General features: G+C 41.6%; 1 protein-coding gene across 1 annotated transcript in view; it reads right to left on the bottom strand.

Annotated features, from left to right (window-relative positions):
• Nucleotides 1-13,592, bottom strand: part of hectd4 (HECT domain containing E3 ubiquitin protein ligase 4) — a 37,115-nt gene extending 23,523 nt beyond the window's left edge. Inside the window, exons 1-15 of the mRNA XM_088418445.1 lie at nt 12,893-13,592; nt 8,147-8,700; nt 6,044-6,133; nt 5,831-5,958; nt 5,200-5,308; nt 3,699-3,837; nt 3,389-3,559; nt 2,024-2,216; nt 1,751-1,912; nt 1,535-1,648; nt 1,317-1,457; nt 997-1,232; nt 757-899; nt 582-652; nt 397-502 (exon numbers count right to left, since the gene is read on the bottom strand). Of these exons, the coding sequence (XP_088274571.1) occupies nt 397-502; nt 582-652; nt 757-899; nt 997-1,232; nt 1,317-1,457; nt 1,535-1,648; nt 1,751-1,912; nt 2,024-2,216; nt 3,389-3,559; nt 3,699-3,837; nt 5,200-5,308; nt 5,831-5,958; nt 6,044-6,133; nt 8,147-8,700; nt 12,893-13,039 (2,504 nt within the window). The 5' untranslated portion in view covers nt 13,040-13,592. The remainder of the gene's footprint in view (nt 1-396; nt 503-581; nt 653-756; nt 900-996; nt 1,233-1,316; nt 1,458-1,534; nt 1,649-1,750; nt 1,913-2,023; nt 2,217-3,388; nt 3,560-3,698; nt 3,838-5,199; nt 5,309-5,830; nt 5,959-6,043; nt 6,134-8,146; nt 8,701-12,892) is intronic.
• Nucleotides 13,593-14,752: the final 1,160 nt, after the last annotated feature.

Consider the following 14,752-nt stretch of genomic DNA (forward strand, 5'->3'; position numbering starts at 1 on the left):
GAGGAAAATCGGTCACTGCAGGTACGCATGGTATTATGGAACATGCAAATCTAGATGTAACAATATGTTTTGCATTTTGTTACAACTTTTTGGCATGTCCTTCGCATGATTTAGTTGGCACAATTTTTACACCAGCTGTTCTTCTAGACAAAACACACAAAAGGCTTCATCTTTACTTAGGACTGTTTTGGAATCAAAACTGCAACATCTGCATTTTATGTGACATCACACCAATGCCCATCACATGTTCTGGATTTAAAAACTTCAAGGCTTGTGGTTCAATGAAACGCCAACACAAACAGGTAACTCATGATAACTCACTGATAGCAGTCAACTGTGACAGACACCAAATGCTGAAAAAAAACGTTCTCATTTAGATGAAAGGTTATTGCTTACCTATAGTGGTCATCCTCTTCACTTCCAAACCTATTTTTCTGCAGTTGGTCTGCCATATTGGTGAGGACGACGTCCCGAAGCTGTGACAGCCCACTGTTTCTTTCACCTGAGAATCAAACAAATCAAAAATGTACCTATAAAAGATACTGGCGTTCTGTCTTATTTTAATAACCTTTAGTAAGCACCTTCACTGAGAACAAGTTTCAGCAGTTTGTTGAGTTCAGCCTCCCCATGATACAAAGTATTCAGGCCTGAGCTAAAGCGAAAGAAGATTGGTAGAAAAAAATTGTTTAGAGCATGCATTTTCCCCTCAGATATCAGTTGAAAGAGTATAAATATGTAAAATGCAATAATATTTACCTGATGGCCAGGCACACCTCTCTCTGAATCTCCGTCCCTATCTGATCAACTGGAGCCATTAGTAACTGCCACAAGAGCAGGCCTGCCCTACGCACACTTTCTTTGTTTTGCTCCGACTGAGGGTTGAAGAACTTAAATACAACCTGGAGACAACAAAACATGTAATAAAGATGACTTCAAAACAAATTATACGACGAAAGCTGCAAAAATAAATGTTCAAATCAGTTACGGAAAACTAACCTGGAACACTACCAAAACACAGCGGATGATGCTTGTATCTCCACTGACCATGGCCTTCTCCATTATGTCACAGATGCTGCTAAAGTGACTGGCTTCAATAGGATGCTGTTTACCCAGTAGGGCACTCAGGGGCAGGCAATTACTGCTGGCTGCTAACAAGTTAAGCTGGTGAACACACATGGCACCTACATGATGAAGTAGCTGGTTGATCACCTCACTCGTGTCCATCATTTCTCCTGTGAAGGAGACAAAAAATTTAAAAAATGTTAAAAAAGGGATTTGCCATTTACTAAAGTGTGCTTCGAGTGTTATACTCCAACCTCTGGGTTCGTTTATGACATGGCTGACACCCAGCCTATGGCACACATGATGAAAAGCCTGATTTCCCGGGTTACACCATTGATCTATGTAATCACTCGAGCAAGTCCAGATCAAGTTGTTCAATGCATCATAGCATGCGCCTAAGGGGCCACATAATAAAATTGAAGTTAATGTAGTTTATATTCCAACACTCATTTGGGACATAAGTAACGCTCACCCAATCCTGCCACTTGAGCTCCTCTGCCAAGGGAACTGCCAGGAGCATCAATGAGGTCAGCGCGGCTGCTGAATTGGCCATCAGCAAGGTTGAAGACTAAACTAGAGGCTAATACTAAAATAACAAGAGGAACCTTTAGTGGTAAGCACCAAGCCTTTAATGGAGAAATTACTGTACTAAAATAAAAGTTAAAATGAATTGTCAATGGCCTCTTACTTTTCAGAGAGGACAGGCTGCTGGTGCCTCCAAACAGTGACCGTGTCGCAGAGCTCCCAGATACGCCAGGAGGTGGGACTAACATCACTAAGTATGTTCCACACACATACATTGGGGTCTTCCGCAGAGTCTTCAGAGGAAGTCCACAACTTGTGTTGACAGCTATGAAAATGAACAATCCAGGAGAAATAGGATACAAGAAATGATAAATACTGTAATTGTTACTTTAGCACTGAAGTGAACTGGCTTTTGGGTGTTGAGCTGATTGATTACCAGACTGCTCCTCTTTAACAGTGTTTGTGATGGTCGAGCCTGTGAGAGCAGCCAATGTGGCAGAATGTGAGGCCCGGAAGCGAGACATTCGACTCAAAAGAAGCTCATTCAAGCACTTGGAAGACTCGCCTTCTTTGCGAGTCAGAATAACTCTGTCCTGCAAGATGTCTGCAACACAAAGCCCTGTCTGTGTCTGTGTCATGAACAAAAGAAAAAAAAAATGTCAACACTGAACAAATAATCTAAACACTTTTGAAAATAACTAAATTGTAGGGATGGGACGAGACACAAATCCCTTGAGACGAGACATCTCATGAGAATGAGTGCGCATGAATGAGATGACAGTTTTTGCAAAATTAGCACTATAAAAACGCCCAATATAAACTCAGTTTTCAGTTCAGTTTTCAATGTATTTTCTTTTTATCCAGCAAATTGCAGGAAAATGAACTATAGCATCCAAATGTACACATAAATATGAGAATCACTTCTGTTACGGGTTCATTACTCAACTGCAGCTGAGAATGTTTGTGTAATGCGTGCAGGTAGTGTTAGCTGCGGTGTTTGGCGGAATTGTTTGCTGTTTTTACAAAATGCATTTGTCTCATCTGTCAGTATTTTATCATCCTTTCCTTGAACTGGGAAAGCAAAACCACGGGTAATTATAAAGTACATCAGACAATGTGACATAAGACGGGTTTGTTATAAAGTGATCAATTAACTGCTACCGTGTCAGGATGCCAGCATCAGAGTGTGCAACTCATTTACGTCAGTTTAACAGCCTATGAAAAGTAATCCGACTGCTCTCGCGGCACTTGAGTTCTGCTAGCTTGTGGCTAATTCATGCTAGATGCGGCAATAAACGCTGGCAACAGGTATCATCCATCCATCCACCCAGCCATGATTTTAACTGCTTATCCTCACCAAGGTTGCAGGGGCAACAATCACCGTACATTAAAATGTCAGTGTGATTCAAGTTGTTTTATTGTGCCCTGAATTGGCAAATGGACATGATTTCAAAACAGCGTTGTGTTGTTTAAATCAAAAGTCGCGACTCGAGACTCACTCTTGGAGAACTGCTGGTGCGGTAGAAAGATTGAAATTAATAGTAGAGACATGCTTCTGGGAAAAACCTCTTGCGGCTATACATTTTTTGGTATGCTAAGGTTTATTATGAATGCAATGATTGGCCTTCTTACCATGTTCGGTCGCAGAGCAATACCGCCTCTGCATGACACAGCATTACCAAGCACAAAAAAAAAAAAGAAAATGATCTTGTGCAGTGCAGGGACAAGACATCTTGTGGCGTTCAAATCTCACAAGAGATCTCACCCCATCCCTACTAAATAGTGAAGGGAAATGCCTCACAGAAAGGTGAAAGACATCCATGAAGACGGAGTGGCCTTTCTGGGTCTTCTCGTTGAGACTGGCCGGGGACCACACCCAATATAGGTAGGTTCCATCTGAACAGAGATGTAGCGTAGTCATGCAGCTACCCACTGGAAAGTGATGAGCTGGCATGGGGACAATCTGGCAAACCTAAAAACAGCAGTGTGAACATGGGTTGATTATGTTAGAAAAGAATGGTGAAATGGTGGAAACGGTTAATGTTTTCACCATTTCTACTATAATATTCGAATTCAAAACTCTCATGTTAGCCTGTTTGATAGAAGATTACCTGTAACGAGAAGGGGTCAACGACCTGGCACAGCTGATGAGGCTTGGCATCAAAGGCAGAAGGGCGGTGGAGAAGGCGACCACTGCTGTACACCACCCAACCAGGCTCCAACTCCTCATTTCGACAGTAAACAAACCCTCTGCACAAACATGTTGCACTTTTATTTTTGCATTTTGTACAATTGAATCGCATGTCTTTGAAATAACAGAACATTTTCATTACTTGCCACAAACACATGGATTCATTGCACACAATGCCATTGCAGGGAATGCATATTTTACAAAATACATTTTTTTAAAGGGTGTATGATGAAAGCAGAAACTGTATGGTATGATAATCTTGCATAACCAGAAAATGCTGAATTATCAGGGTATCGGAACACTTCACCATTATGCCTCGAGCAGGAAACTAAAGAGGAGTAGAGTTCTGGACAGTCCTTTTTTTTATTATTTTGGATAAGGAGTGTTGGCTTTCTTTGACCAGATGAAAATGTGTTAGGTCATCCAGCATGTGATGGGGTTTTGGTTATTATTCTATGGGAGGCTGTGCTTCAAAAATGATGCCATAAAGGGATACTGAACAAACCCTGGCTCAGGTTGTGAGTGTCACACAGTGTGGTTTTCACCCCAGCTGTGGAACAGTGGACCAGCTCTACACCCTCGGCAGGATCCTCAAGGGTGCATGGGAGTTCACCTAACCGGTGTAAATATTGTTTGTGGACTTGGAAAAGTTCTACAATGTTCCTGTTGCTCCGCACCTATGGCCATGAGCTGTGGGTTGTGAACGAAAGAATGACATCCCAGATACAAGCGGCCGAAATGAGTTTCCTCAGCAGGGTTTCCGGGCTCTCTCTTAGAGATAGGGTGAGAAGCTTTGTCATCCAGGAGGGACTCGAGGGACTGTCGAGCTGTTGCCCCTCTGTGTTGAGAGGAGCCAGTTGAGGTGGCATGGGCATCTGGTTAGGATGAATCCTGGCAGGTCCCACAGGGAGGAGGCCCCGGGGTTAATCCAGAACACATTGAACGGACTATGTCTCTCGGCTGGCCTGGGAACACCTGGGGATCCTCCCGGAGGCGCTGGACGAAGTGGCTGGGGAGAGGGAAGTCTGGGCTTCCCTGCTCAAGCTGCTGCCCCCGCGACCCGACCTCGGATAAAGCGGTAACTAATAGATGGATATTATTACACTGTGTCAAGTATTTAAATGTCATGCTAAAATCCCTTTAAATGAGCTCATTTCTGAATGCACTGAAAATATCAATGTAACTTGGGTCAAACCACATCATGTATTAACTAATGCAGAGGACACAGTGCCTTGTTGTCTCATTAACTAATCAATCAAAGCCATTCAGAAAGGACATGACTCCAAGCAGCTACATATCTACATATTTAGAAAAATATAGGAAAGAATGTAGTATTTATTGGGATGGATAAGATGACCACTATATTTAGCATCTTACTCTTTTTTTAGGCTGCTGTAGAATAAACTCAAGTGTTGTATTACCTCAGTGTTCCATGTAAGCCAGAGCCGAGCTTGCTGAGTCCCCTACCAGAGGAGTTGGTGGTGTACAGATAGAGCCCATCTGTGGCCAAACAGCGCCCCAGGTCGGTGTCTGTGAGGAATGTGACAAAAAGAATTACAAGGTGGGAAAAGACATGTAGTTGTGATGGAAAGAGGGGTCAATGTCCCAGTAGAATTAGGACGCAAGTCGCTAGTTACGTTAGATCAAAATCACAACTATGCTGTCAGTAGAGATGTGTGTAAAGTCGAGTTGTTTGTGAATAGGTGTTAGACTTATAAGAATATGCTAAAGTGTTGTGATGTACATACACCCCTGATCAGCTTCTATTCTGGAGAGTCATCTTATTGATTTCTTTGTGAGTCATCAGTGTCTTGCCTGTACATTACTTGAGCAGCCTGCTGAACAAATGTTTTAGTTTCATAAATGAATGCCGTCCCTTAGCCATGTTCAACTGTTGTGCATATGTGTAAAAAGTGTTAAAGAATGAAAACACTAAATTTGTGGAGAAAAAAAAAACCAACATGATATGTTTTTCTCATTTTCCATGTGGGGGCTGGGGGGTGGAGTCTCAAAACGGGAGGCATTGAATGAGTAATTTAATCAGGCCTTCACCTTTGTTCTCAGCTCCTCCAGCAGAGTTATCAGGTGTAGGCAACATATCCTCAAAACCCCAGGACACGCCGTGTTTCCCTCCAAGCAAGCAAGATGAAGAGCCTGGGCCTCCTTCCAAGAGTAACAGCCTGAAGCAGGAATGAAGGTCAAAACCAAGGAGGGGAATGTCACTTATATAGTTGATTATATGGTGAATCAACAACAAGGCGTCACCTGTACAGGACATCTGACACTGGGAGCTGGCCCAGATCTGATTGTTTCTGCAGTAGGTGCACTGTGTGAATGAAGGTCTTAAGAGAGCCTCTGGAAAATAGTGGAACAGATTATTCAATCAACAATAAAATGAACATTAGCAACCCTTTCTGGAAAAAAGATGTCTCTTGAATAACTGGGATACGACATTGTAATTTGTATTAATCATCAACATCATATCACTTTACCACAAATAATTATTATAAGAATGTTCTTTTTCCATTACAAAGAAACATATCACAACATGTAATGCTGCAGAGAGTAATGACTTTTTTGCATTTAGTGCTGTGGCGTAAACACGATAGCACCCCGAAATTCAAGCAATTAAGCAATCTGTATTCACAGCAAATATCGATGCACTTAGAAAATATGTACTGATCACAACACCGAGTACAAAGTCATTGTGACTGCTACAAATAAGTCACATTTGCCCAACTTGACAATTATGTAGTGACAACATGACCAGCAAGTATGAATACCGTAGCTCTTTTCTGTGTTGGCACTTAACTTTCCAAATGGCAAATATACCAATAGGTCTGGATGCTTCCTGACAACAAAGAGCTGACGGGCCCACTAAAGGCTGGACAAAAAGTAGAGGGTTCTGGTTTTGACAAGTCAAGATCAGTTGTCACCAGCAGAAGCTGAACCAGTGGTCCAACCGACACAGACAAAAACAATGATGAAATGCGATATAAAACACTTTGTACAAAACTGTTAAGTCTACATATCACACTTTCCATAGACATAAAACACGGGACATTCAAAAAAAAATTATTATTTTTTTTTTGTATGTTTTTTTAGTACTCCACACATGAGTAGACCACACAAGAAGGGAGGTCTATACATCTGAACCTCCAGATATATTTACAAACATTACATCCAAATCCATCCACCCATTATCTTAAGTGTTTACCCTCACAAGGGGCACGAGCGTGCTGGAGCCAATCCTAGCTGTCTTCGGGCATTAGGCGGGGTACACCCTGAAGTGAACAGCAAGGCACACAAAGGCAAACAACCAATCACCCACACAATCATACCTAAGGACAATTCTGCATGTCAAATTTACCTACCATGCATGTTTTTGGAATGTGGTAGGAAACCGTAGTACTAGGAGAGGACCCACGCAGACACAGGGACAACATGCAGACTCCACATAGGGAGACCAGAGTCGGAAGCAAACCTACAACTTATGAACTGTGTCGCAGACATGCTAACCAGTCTGCCACGGTGCTGCCCCCTTAATGAATATCCCTTCAAAATTGTTACACGGATCACATTCAAACCCATGGCAAATGGTAGTCAGCATCCATATACCTGACAGCATTATAAGTGTGTGTGATTAACATCAAATATATAGGTCAGCTGTTTTAGTAGGCTTCTCCTGACACGTGTGTTGGCACATCTTAAAGTACAATCCATGGTTCTGCATTCACAGCATCTGAAGGAACTCATTTTTCAAAGGCAGCAAGTCATGAGAATGGTACAAAATGGTACAAAATATTTAATTAATGATGTCTCTAATTGTTTCATTTTATAAAAGCTAGCATTTACCATGAGTGATGTTGAATATTTGGTGGTGTAGAGTCCACTTAACTGTTATCACATTTAATTATTCTCAATTAATCTCCATTAAATGGTGATTAATAAAACAATGATGCAACAAACGCTCAGAGTAGAGTTCAATTTTGATCTGAGTTCATCTCTGAAGTCCAAAAAGATCAAATCAGGGCCCCGAGGGAAGGCTGCTTTGAAGCACACTTTTGTTGCCTATCTGGATCTGTGAGGCCAGTTCAAATTTGGCTCGAGTTATGCAGGCCATGGAACCTACGAACTTGGACATACTAAATGACTAAACCCATTAATAAGGTATGTTAAATGAGAAATTCATCTTGGTATGATTTCAGTCAGACATAGGTGTCTTAAATGTCTAGTGTGAGTTGAATTGAACAAAAAACATTTGTTCCACCTAGCACCATATAAACATAATGATGACTGGGACTCTTTTGAGGAAGTGGCAGACAAAAACAAAAACAAAAATTCAATATTGTATTTCTCTGGGCTTACCTGGCACAGGCAAGTGCAACAAGCGCAGCAGCAGCGTTTTCTCGATGCCTGGGTGTACGAAGAATCTGCATTTGAGTTGCCGTTTGCGTTTGGACGGGCCCCTGGGCACCATCTTCCAACCAGGAGCACAGCAGCCCTTCCAAGCCATTCAGGCAGTCAGCAGGCTCTTTGCTTAGGCTGAGCGGCTGGCAGTCCCGGAGACAGGACAGCAGCACCTCGGCGGTGACACCACAGAGTGCGGGGTCACTGCGGGTTTGTGACTGTAAAAGGGGGAAAACCAGCAGCAGGCCCACACGGGAGGTAAAGGGAGCCTGCTCGGGCTGCTGGAGCAGACCTTGTCTTTTGAGCAAGGCCAAGGTCTCCTCATCAGCACCCCCTGTCCCTTCTCGCTCCTGTTGCTCCTCCAGGGCCAGCTGCCGCTGTGCCCCCCACAAGCCACGCAGAGCATTGAGTCGGTATTCCAGAAGACGGGCATAAGCGTTGCTTTGATTTCCACAGACCGCACGTAGCCGTTCGGCCAGCTCGACTGGGTTCTTCGTCTCAAACGTCAGGATCTGTCATGAAGGACAGTGGTGGAAGAGGGGAAAATTAAAAAAAATATTTCACACCCAGTAAATATTCAACAGAACAAACAATGGCTAAATCACGAGACCAAGATTAAGTCAAACACAAAAAGCCCCGAAGGAGACAACACCTTAGATGACCGACAGGATGTCAATGAAAATGTGTATATAAAAAAAAAAAGACATTTTGAAAGCACAATTTTGTCTATAGTTCTGCTCGAGGAAATAATGGTTGGATACAGGCCAGCGAAACAATGTGCTTCATGTGCACTTAAGCAGCATTTCAGCTATTGATTAGAAAGGAAGGCCAATGAACGGACTAAGGAAGAAACTATTACAGCATTTAGCAGGCACAATTTGTATTGATCACATTTCACCAACTCTACTAATGTTACAGTAAAACACTAACTGGAAGCTGGGCCATCTGTGCGTTGTATTAAGAACTATTGCTGTTGCTAAATGGAATACATTCAGCAGCACAAAACAATCTGAAACAGTTATGATTTTCTCCAGCTGAGCGCATTCAAGGTCAGAAATAGGGGACAATGGTTAAAACGAAGGGAAACTTGTTAAACAAGAATGTCATGTTCACATGGAAACTCTACCTGCAAGATTGTTGAAAAAAGATCTTCTGTTCTGCGCCATATGAGATTTTATTTCCATTCAATAAACCTTTGTATATTCAGAAATGATTTAGATTTAAAAAAAAAAAAAAAACCTTTTCAAAGGAGTCCTGAGGTAGGTCCAAGAGGCAGTAAAAACTTGAGTTTCAAGTTGAACACAAAATGACACACATCAGCAAATAGCTATACCTTAGATTGAACGCAATTTAAAATGACATTGGGCTTTTTTTTTTTTCATCAAAACCGAATCTTTAAAAACCTCTGGCCAAAGTGGAGATTTGTCCAAGTCTCTGGTTTCATGGTTGCGTGTAACAAGCATAAATTGGAGAGTTGTGTCATCGCACTACTCTTTTTCCCACCCAAGATGCAAATACTTGCCACATCAGAGGCAGAAATTCTTTCTGATTGGATAGAATTTGGTGACACTACTGCCACCTTGCAACTCGGCATACTTGTGCACTGTGCTGGATTCGTAAAGATGCTGTTTCTTTAAATATACAAAGAACAATGCCGAGGGGGAGACTGTGAGGTTTAAATAAGCCGGTTACAGGTAGACAAGGCCTCAGTCCTCCTCTGCAGGCTTCCCGTGCCTAACAACGAACAATATAATACGCATTTTTTTTTACTTTTTCAAGCAATGCAAAGATCAGCACTGGAACTTACAAAATAGAAAGAACAATTAACAAGCACGTCTTCCCAAGCTGCTGTCAACTGCAACTCACGCTGATGCTCGGGCACAATTGATTCAGTTTCTCCTCCACAGGGTTCCTCACGTCTAACAACAAACGTTACGACACGCAGAAATTCCTACTTTTACAAGCAATCAGAACTGCAACTTATAAGCTGAAGTGACCAAGTGCCATGCTTGCGCCAAATAGCTTGCTGATTGCTTTGGTGACAAAGTGGAACATGCATGTTAGCATTAGCATCTAGTGTCTTTGTGCTACTGCTCAGCACAGGTAAAATCCTTTAATCATCCTGAAGAGGTTCTCAATGGACGGGGTTCGACATTTGGGCGATGACCAAACATTCCGCTTTGGTCCCTTTTCTATTGTAAACAATCTATAAACAATCAGTCTTGTCTTTCTTGCAATTTACTTTATTTACAGCTCAACAGTTAGCACATAGCACCAATGTATTTGACATGATGTCATGAGTCATGAGTTTTTTAATGTTGTACATCATTTTGTGAATGACAACCAGTCTACAACACCATTTTATTCTGTTTAATTCTTTGTAGTTCACTACACTCCTTGCAAAGATGTTGTACTACCACAGATTTTGATCGGGGCACCTTCTTTCCTCTGGATATTTGTCTTTCATGTTTTTTTTTATTATCTATACTTTTTTTTTTTAAATAGGGGACTCAAAAGGAAGTTACTGATATGCACGTGTGTGTATATATATTATATATATATATATATATATATATATATATATATATATATATATATATATATATATACAGTGATCCCTCCTACTTCGCGGTTAATGGGGGCTGTCAACCCCCCGCGAAGTCTGAAACCCGCGAAGTAGGGTATCAGTTCCTAGATTTCTATGAACGCCCCGATATAGCCGCAGTAACCATAAACAATCCTTTTTTGCCTATTTTATTTCCTTTCTCCTATTATTTAACATTACATTATCCTTATTAACACTATTGTATATTCAATAAATAACATACTTCTTAGTTTGCTGAGAATTTGTTCTCAGGACTGGTTATCTGCACATTAGCGGGTTAGCGACAACTAACAACAACTACTTACTATAAAGTGCAACCACTACACAAACGAACACATAAACAGAATAAACACTCATCGCTTACTAATCATAGGCAGTAGCGCGCGTTATCAACATAAATGATAATAAACTATAAATATGAGCTTACGTTGTCATTCACTGCACGGAAATGCAACGCGACCCGACAAATTAAAAGCACACATTTCAAAATAAGATAAAAAAAAACGTCAGGAACTCTAACGCTTGAAAAATTCTTAACATAGTTATTAACTAATATCACTTCGTTATTTGATGAATAACAAATATTAAGATTTTCCTCCATGCGGCCCCTGAGCCAAAATGAGTTTGACACCCAGCTGTACAATATTGCCATTCTATAGTAAACCTACTTTCCAGACTTATACAAAGAGAGTGCTATAATGCATAGGCTTAGTTCATAGAGAACAAGTCTAATCAAAGTTTTGAAAGGTCTGTACATACTGTACCTTAAAACAAAAGGACTTCAAATACGGTCTCCAAATTTAGTGTACAATTCCTTGAGCCCAAAAGCGGGCATGGCACCAAACTTTGAAGGGCTGTATCCCGGAAAACACTAAAAATAGGAGGCTCAAATTTCGGATTATTCAATCATATTTCATCATGAGGCATTAATAGAATAGAAATTGGGCAAATTGAAGAGGTGTAGGTCGTGAGGTTTTGCGATGTGTGTGAATTTACATGGAATGACCTGACACATGTCAATTCTCCTGCTCAATTTGCTCACATTGCAAATCACAATTTCTTTTCACATTAAAATATGTCCATACTGCAGACATTGTCATTGTTACATGACGCTTGTGTCACTTAATAACTACTAGAACGTTCCCTCACTGTCTAATCTACTTTAGCGCTTTCCGGCTGTGTTGTACTGTTTGCTTGTAAATGTATGCTGTATATGTATATTTCTATCATTATAGCAAATAATGTGTGCTTATGGATTATTTTGTAGTATTTTAATGTAGTATTTTATTTACACCTTATGCAAAAAGTATGACTAATTTTTGTCTGTGTAATTCAAGGCAGGTTCACAAGTATTAAGTACTATTTCGAGAGACGAATGATAAGTAAGAGAATGAAAGTGCTGTTTAGTTTGATATACAAATTTAATTGCTTTGTGTTTAATAAAAATGTATTGTTGCTGTCAGTCACAGATGTATAATAGACCAAAATAATAAAATAAGTTAATGATACCGCCTGATCATTCTTGAGTACTGTACTAAAGTCTACATTATGTACTGAATAATCAAAGCCTAACAGGGTGCTAGATAATGTAAATATTGCTTGTTTCAGTATTTCAGTAACGGTTCAATAACCAAATTAACACGGTGCCTTCGAAAATAAAGCAACGCTTATGTTTTTTCTTAGATGGGAACATGAGAGTGAAATATTAAGTATCTTTACTTTGATCCCATAATAGCATCGCTCTGTTGATATAGCTCTGAAGTTTAACGAGAAGTTTGATAGTGAATAAGAACTTAAAAAACAAATAAATGCAAAGCAAAGTGATGCAAAATGTTTGGTGCATTCATTGTGGAGGACTTTATTTTGAAAGTAACTACCGGAAACACAAGTACAACAAGCACTTCAACAGGGGTTCGATAACGAGGATGGCAGGGGAAGTTGCAAACGGTAGCGCTATCGTTATCATCAAGGGTGTGTTGCCGCAGACAGTAACACGTTTATACGCAGATGAAGCAAAGCCTACTGTTGTCATACGCCCACGTTCCCCTTAAAAAACACGTACTAGAGAGAAAGCGTCATGGAGGTGTGACACGACTCACCTCCTGCTCGGTGTCCCCCTGCTCCGACACTCCAATTTCACTGGGGAGTTCGGCCAGATCTGTGACCCGAATGAGTCCATCGTGGAGAAAAATGGTTTCCTCTTTGACCGAAAGCCACTGGGATGAGTCCACGGCCCCGGAGCCCATAGCTCTCTCCTCCGTCAGTGATGCCAAAAGGGTCAAACATTAAAAATGCAATGCCAGAATGACAGAAAACGCCCTGGCCCCGGCCGGCTGCTGTACAATAACAATATACTGCTGCCAAGCCCGTCCTCTTTGACGACGGTGTTTGACAGAAAACGCTGTGCGAGGCTGTTGAGTTAGCGGACCGCGGCCACACGGTGAAAGGCGAGCGATGACAGGTCCTGCTCACATCGCATGTCTGCCGTTTTCCCGTCCGTGCTAACAGTGGCTGCTGCTGCTGCTGCTGCTGCAGCTAGCTGCCTGCCCCAGAAAGCTACAAGCGGACCTAGCTAACCGTGCGGCGTCGACTCGTTGACTATAGCGAGCAGAGTGGGCGTGACACGCACTAAATCCGCTCGAGCGCCACGCCTTTCCAACGTCAGTCTGTCCGGGTAAAATATTGCGCCTGCCATCGGCAATTTCGGTGAGAAAAATGACTCATCAAGCTGCTCCGTCTATGGTCTAGCCACTGTCTGAGTGGCTGAAGATAATAATGAGAAAACCAGCTGTCAGTCAGACGCCATTTTTCCAAGGCCAACCAGCTCCTCCCAGCATGCACTGCGGGCCTTAGGGTCAAGTGTTGCAAGTCTGTCAACAAAATACAGCAATTAACTTTAGGTCAACACGACAATTATCATGTAATACGGTTAACGTTCGTAGCTATATTTAATGCACATTAAATTAATGTAGGGAGATTTGGAAAAAATTGTGGTGAGCTGTCAGGACAACAATTTCTCCTCTGGAGGCATAAACAATTTCAAGAGCACCGATTCACATTCATCTCTGCAAAATGGGCCAAATTGTCTGAAAGGTAGGTCTTTATGAAAGTCAGCTGGGATTTCATTCTCATTTCTGCTGGTACATGAGGGTGTCGGTGTCCTAAATGTAGATGGGCTCTGTTCAATGTTGATGAATCAAATAATTCCCCAAATATAAGATGTGCTTGTCCCCCAAAATTGAAGGCCAAAAGTATGGGTGTGTCCTAAAATAGGTCACTTTTTTTGTTGGACACCATTCGAGGAAGATTGATCCGTCAGCTACATAAGATGAGTTTTCACACACAGATGCACATTTTTATAATGGTCGTATTCTTACAATAACTAACAGGACGACCTAGAAGGTGGACCTCAATTGGCTGTTAGCAGCCCGTGCCTTTTGCAGCTAACAGCAGCTTGTGTTAGCTGAAGTTGTTATGGCATTATATTCCATAAAAGAGGTGAGGAAATTGAATGTTAGCTGAAGTTGCTTTGGCATTATATTCCATAAAAGAACTGAGTAAATTGAACCAATGACCCTGTCAATTCTTTTTCACACAAGCATATTACTAAAATGGAGGATCATGTAAAAATTATGATGTCACCACCTGACTCAATTAACCCTTGGGGGCTGCCCGAAATTGCTGTGGAGATGGAGGTCTGGGCTTCCCTGCTAAACCTGCTGTTCTATGACCTAACCCCCAAATAAACGATGAATGGATGGATGGTGACGAGTAATTTATATTACGAGGTACAAATAAGGGTGGCTCTGTGGTGCACTGGTTAGCACATTCGTTTCACAGTTCAGAGGTTGCGGGTTCAATTCCAGCTAGCTTCAGCCTTCCTGTGTGGAGTTTGCATGTTCTCCCCAAGCCCGCGTGGGTTCTCTTCGGGCACTCCAGCTTCCTCCCACACCCTAAAA

This window comes from Hippichthys cyanospilos, chromosome 1 (assembly GCF_059441005.1).
Source record: "Hippichthys cyanospilos isolate Australia breed blue-spotted pipefish chromosome 1, RoL_Hcya_1.0, whole genome shotgun sequence".
Lineage (NCBI taxonomy): Eukaryota > Metazoa > Chordata > Actinopteri > Syngnathiformes > Syngnathidae > Hippichthys > Hippichthys cyanospilos.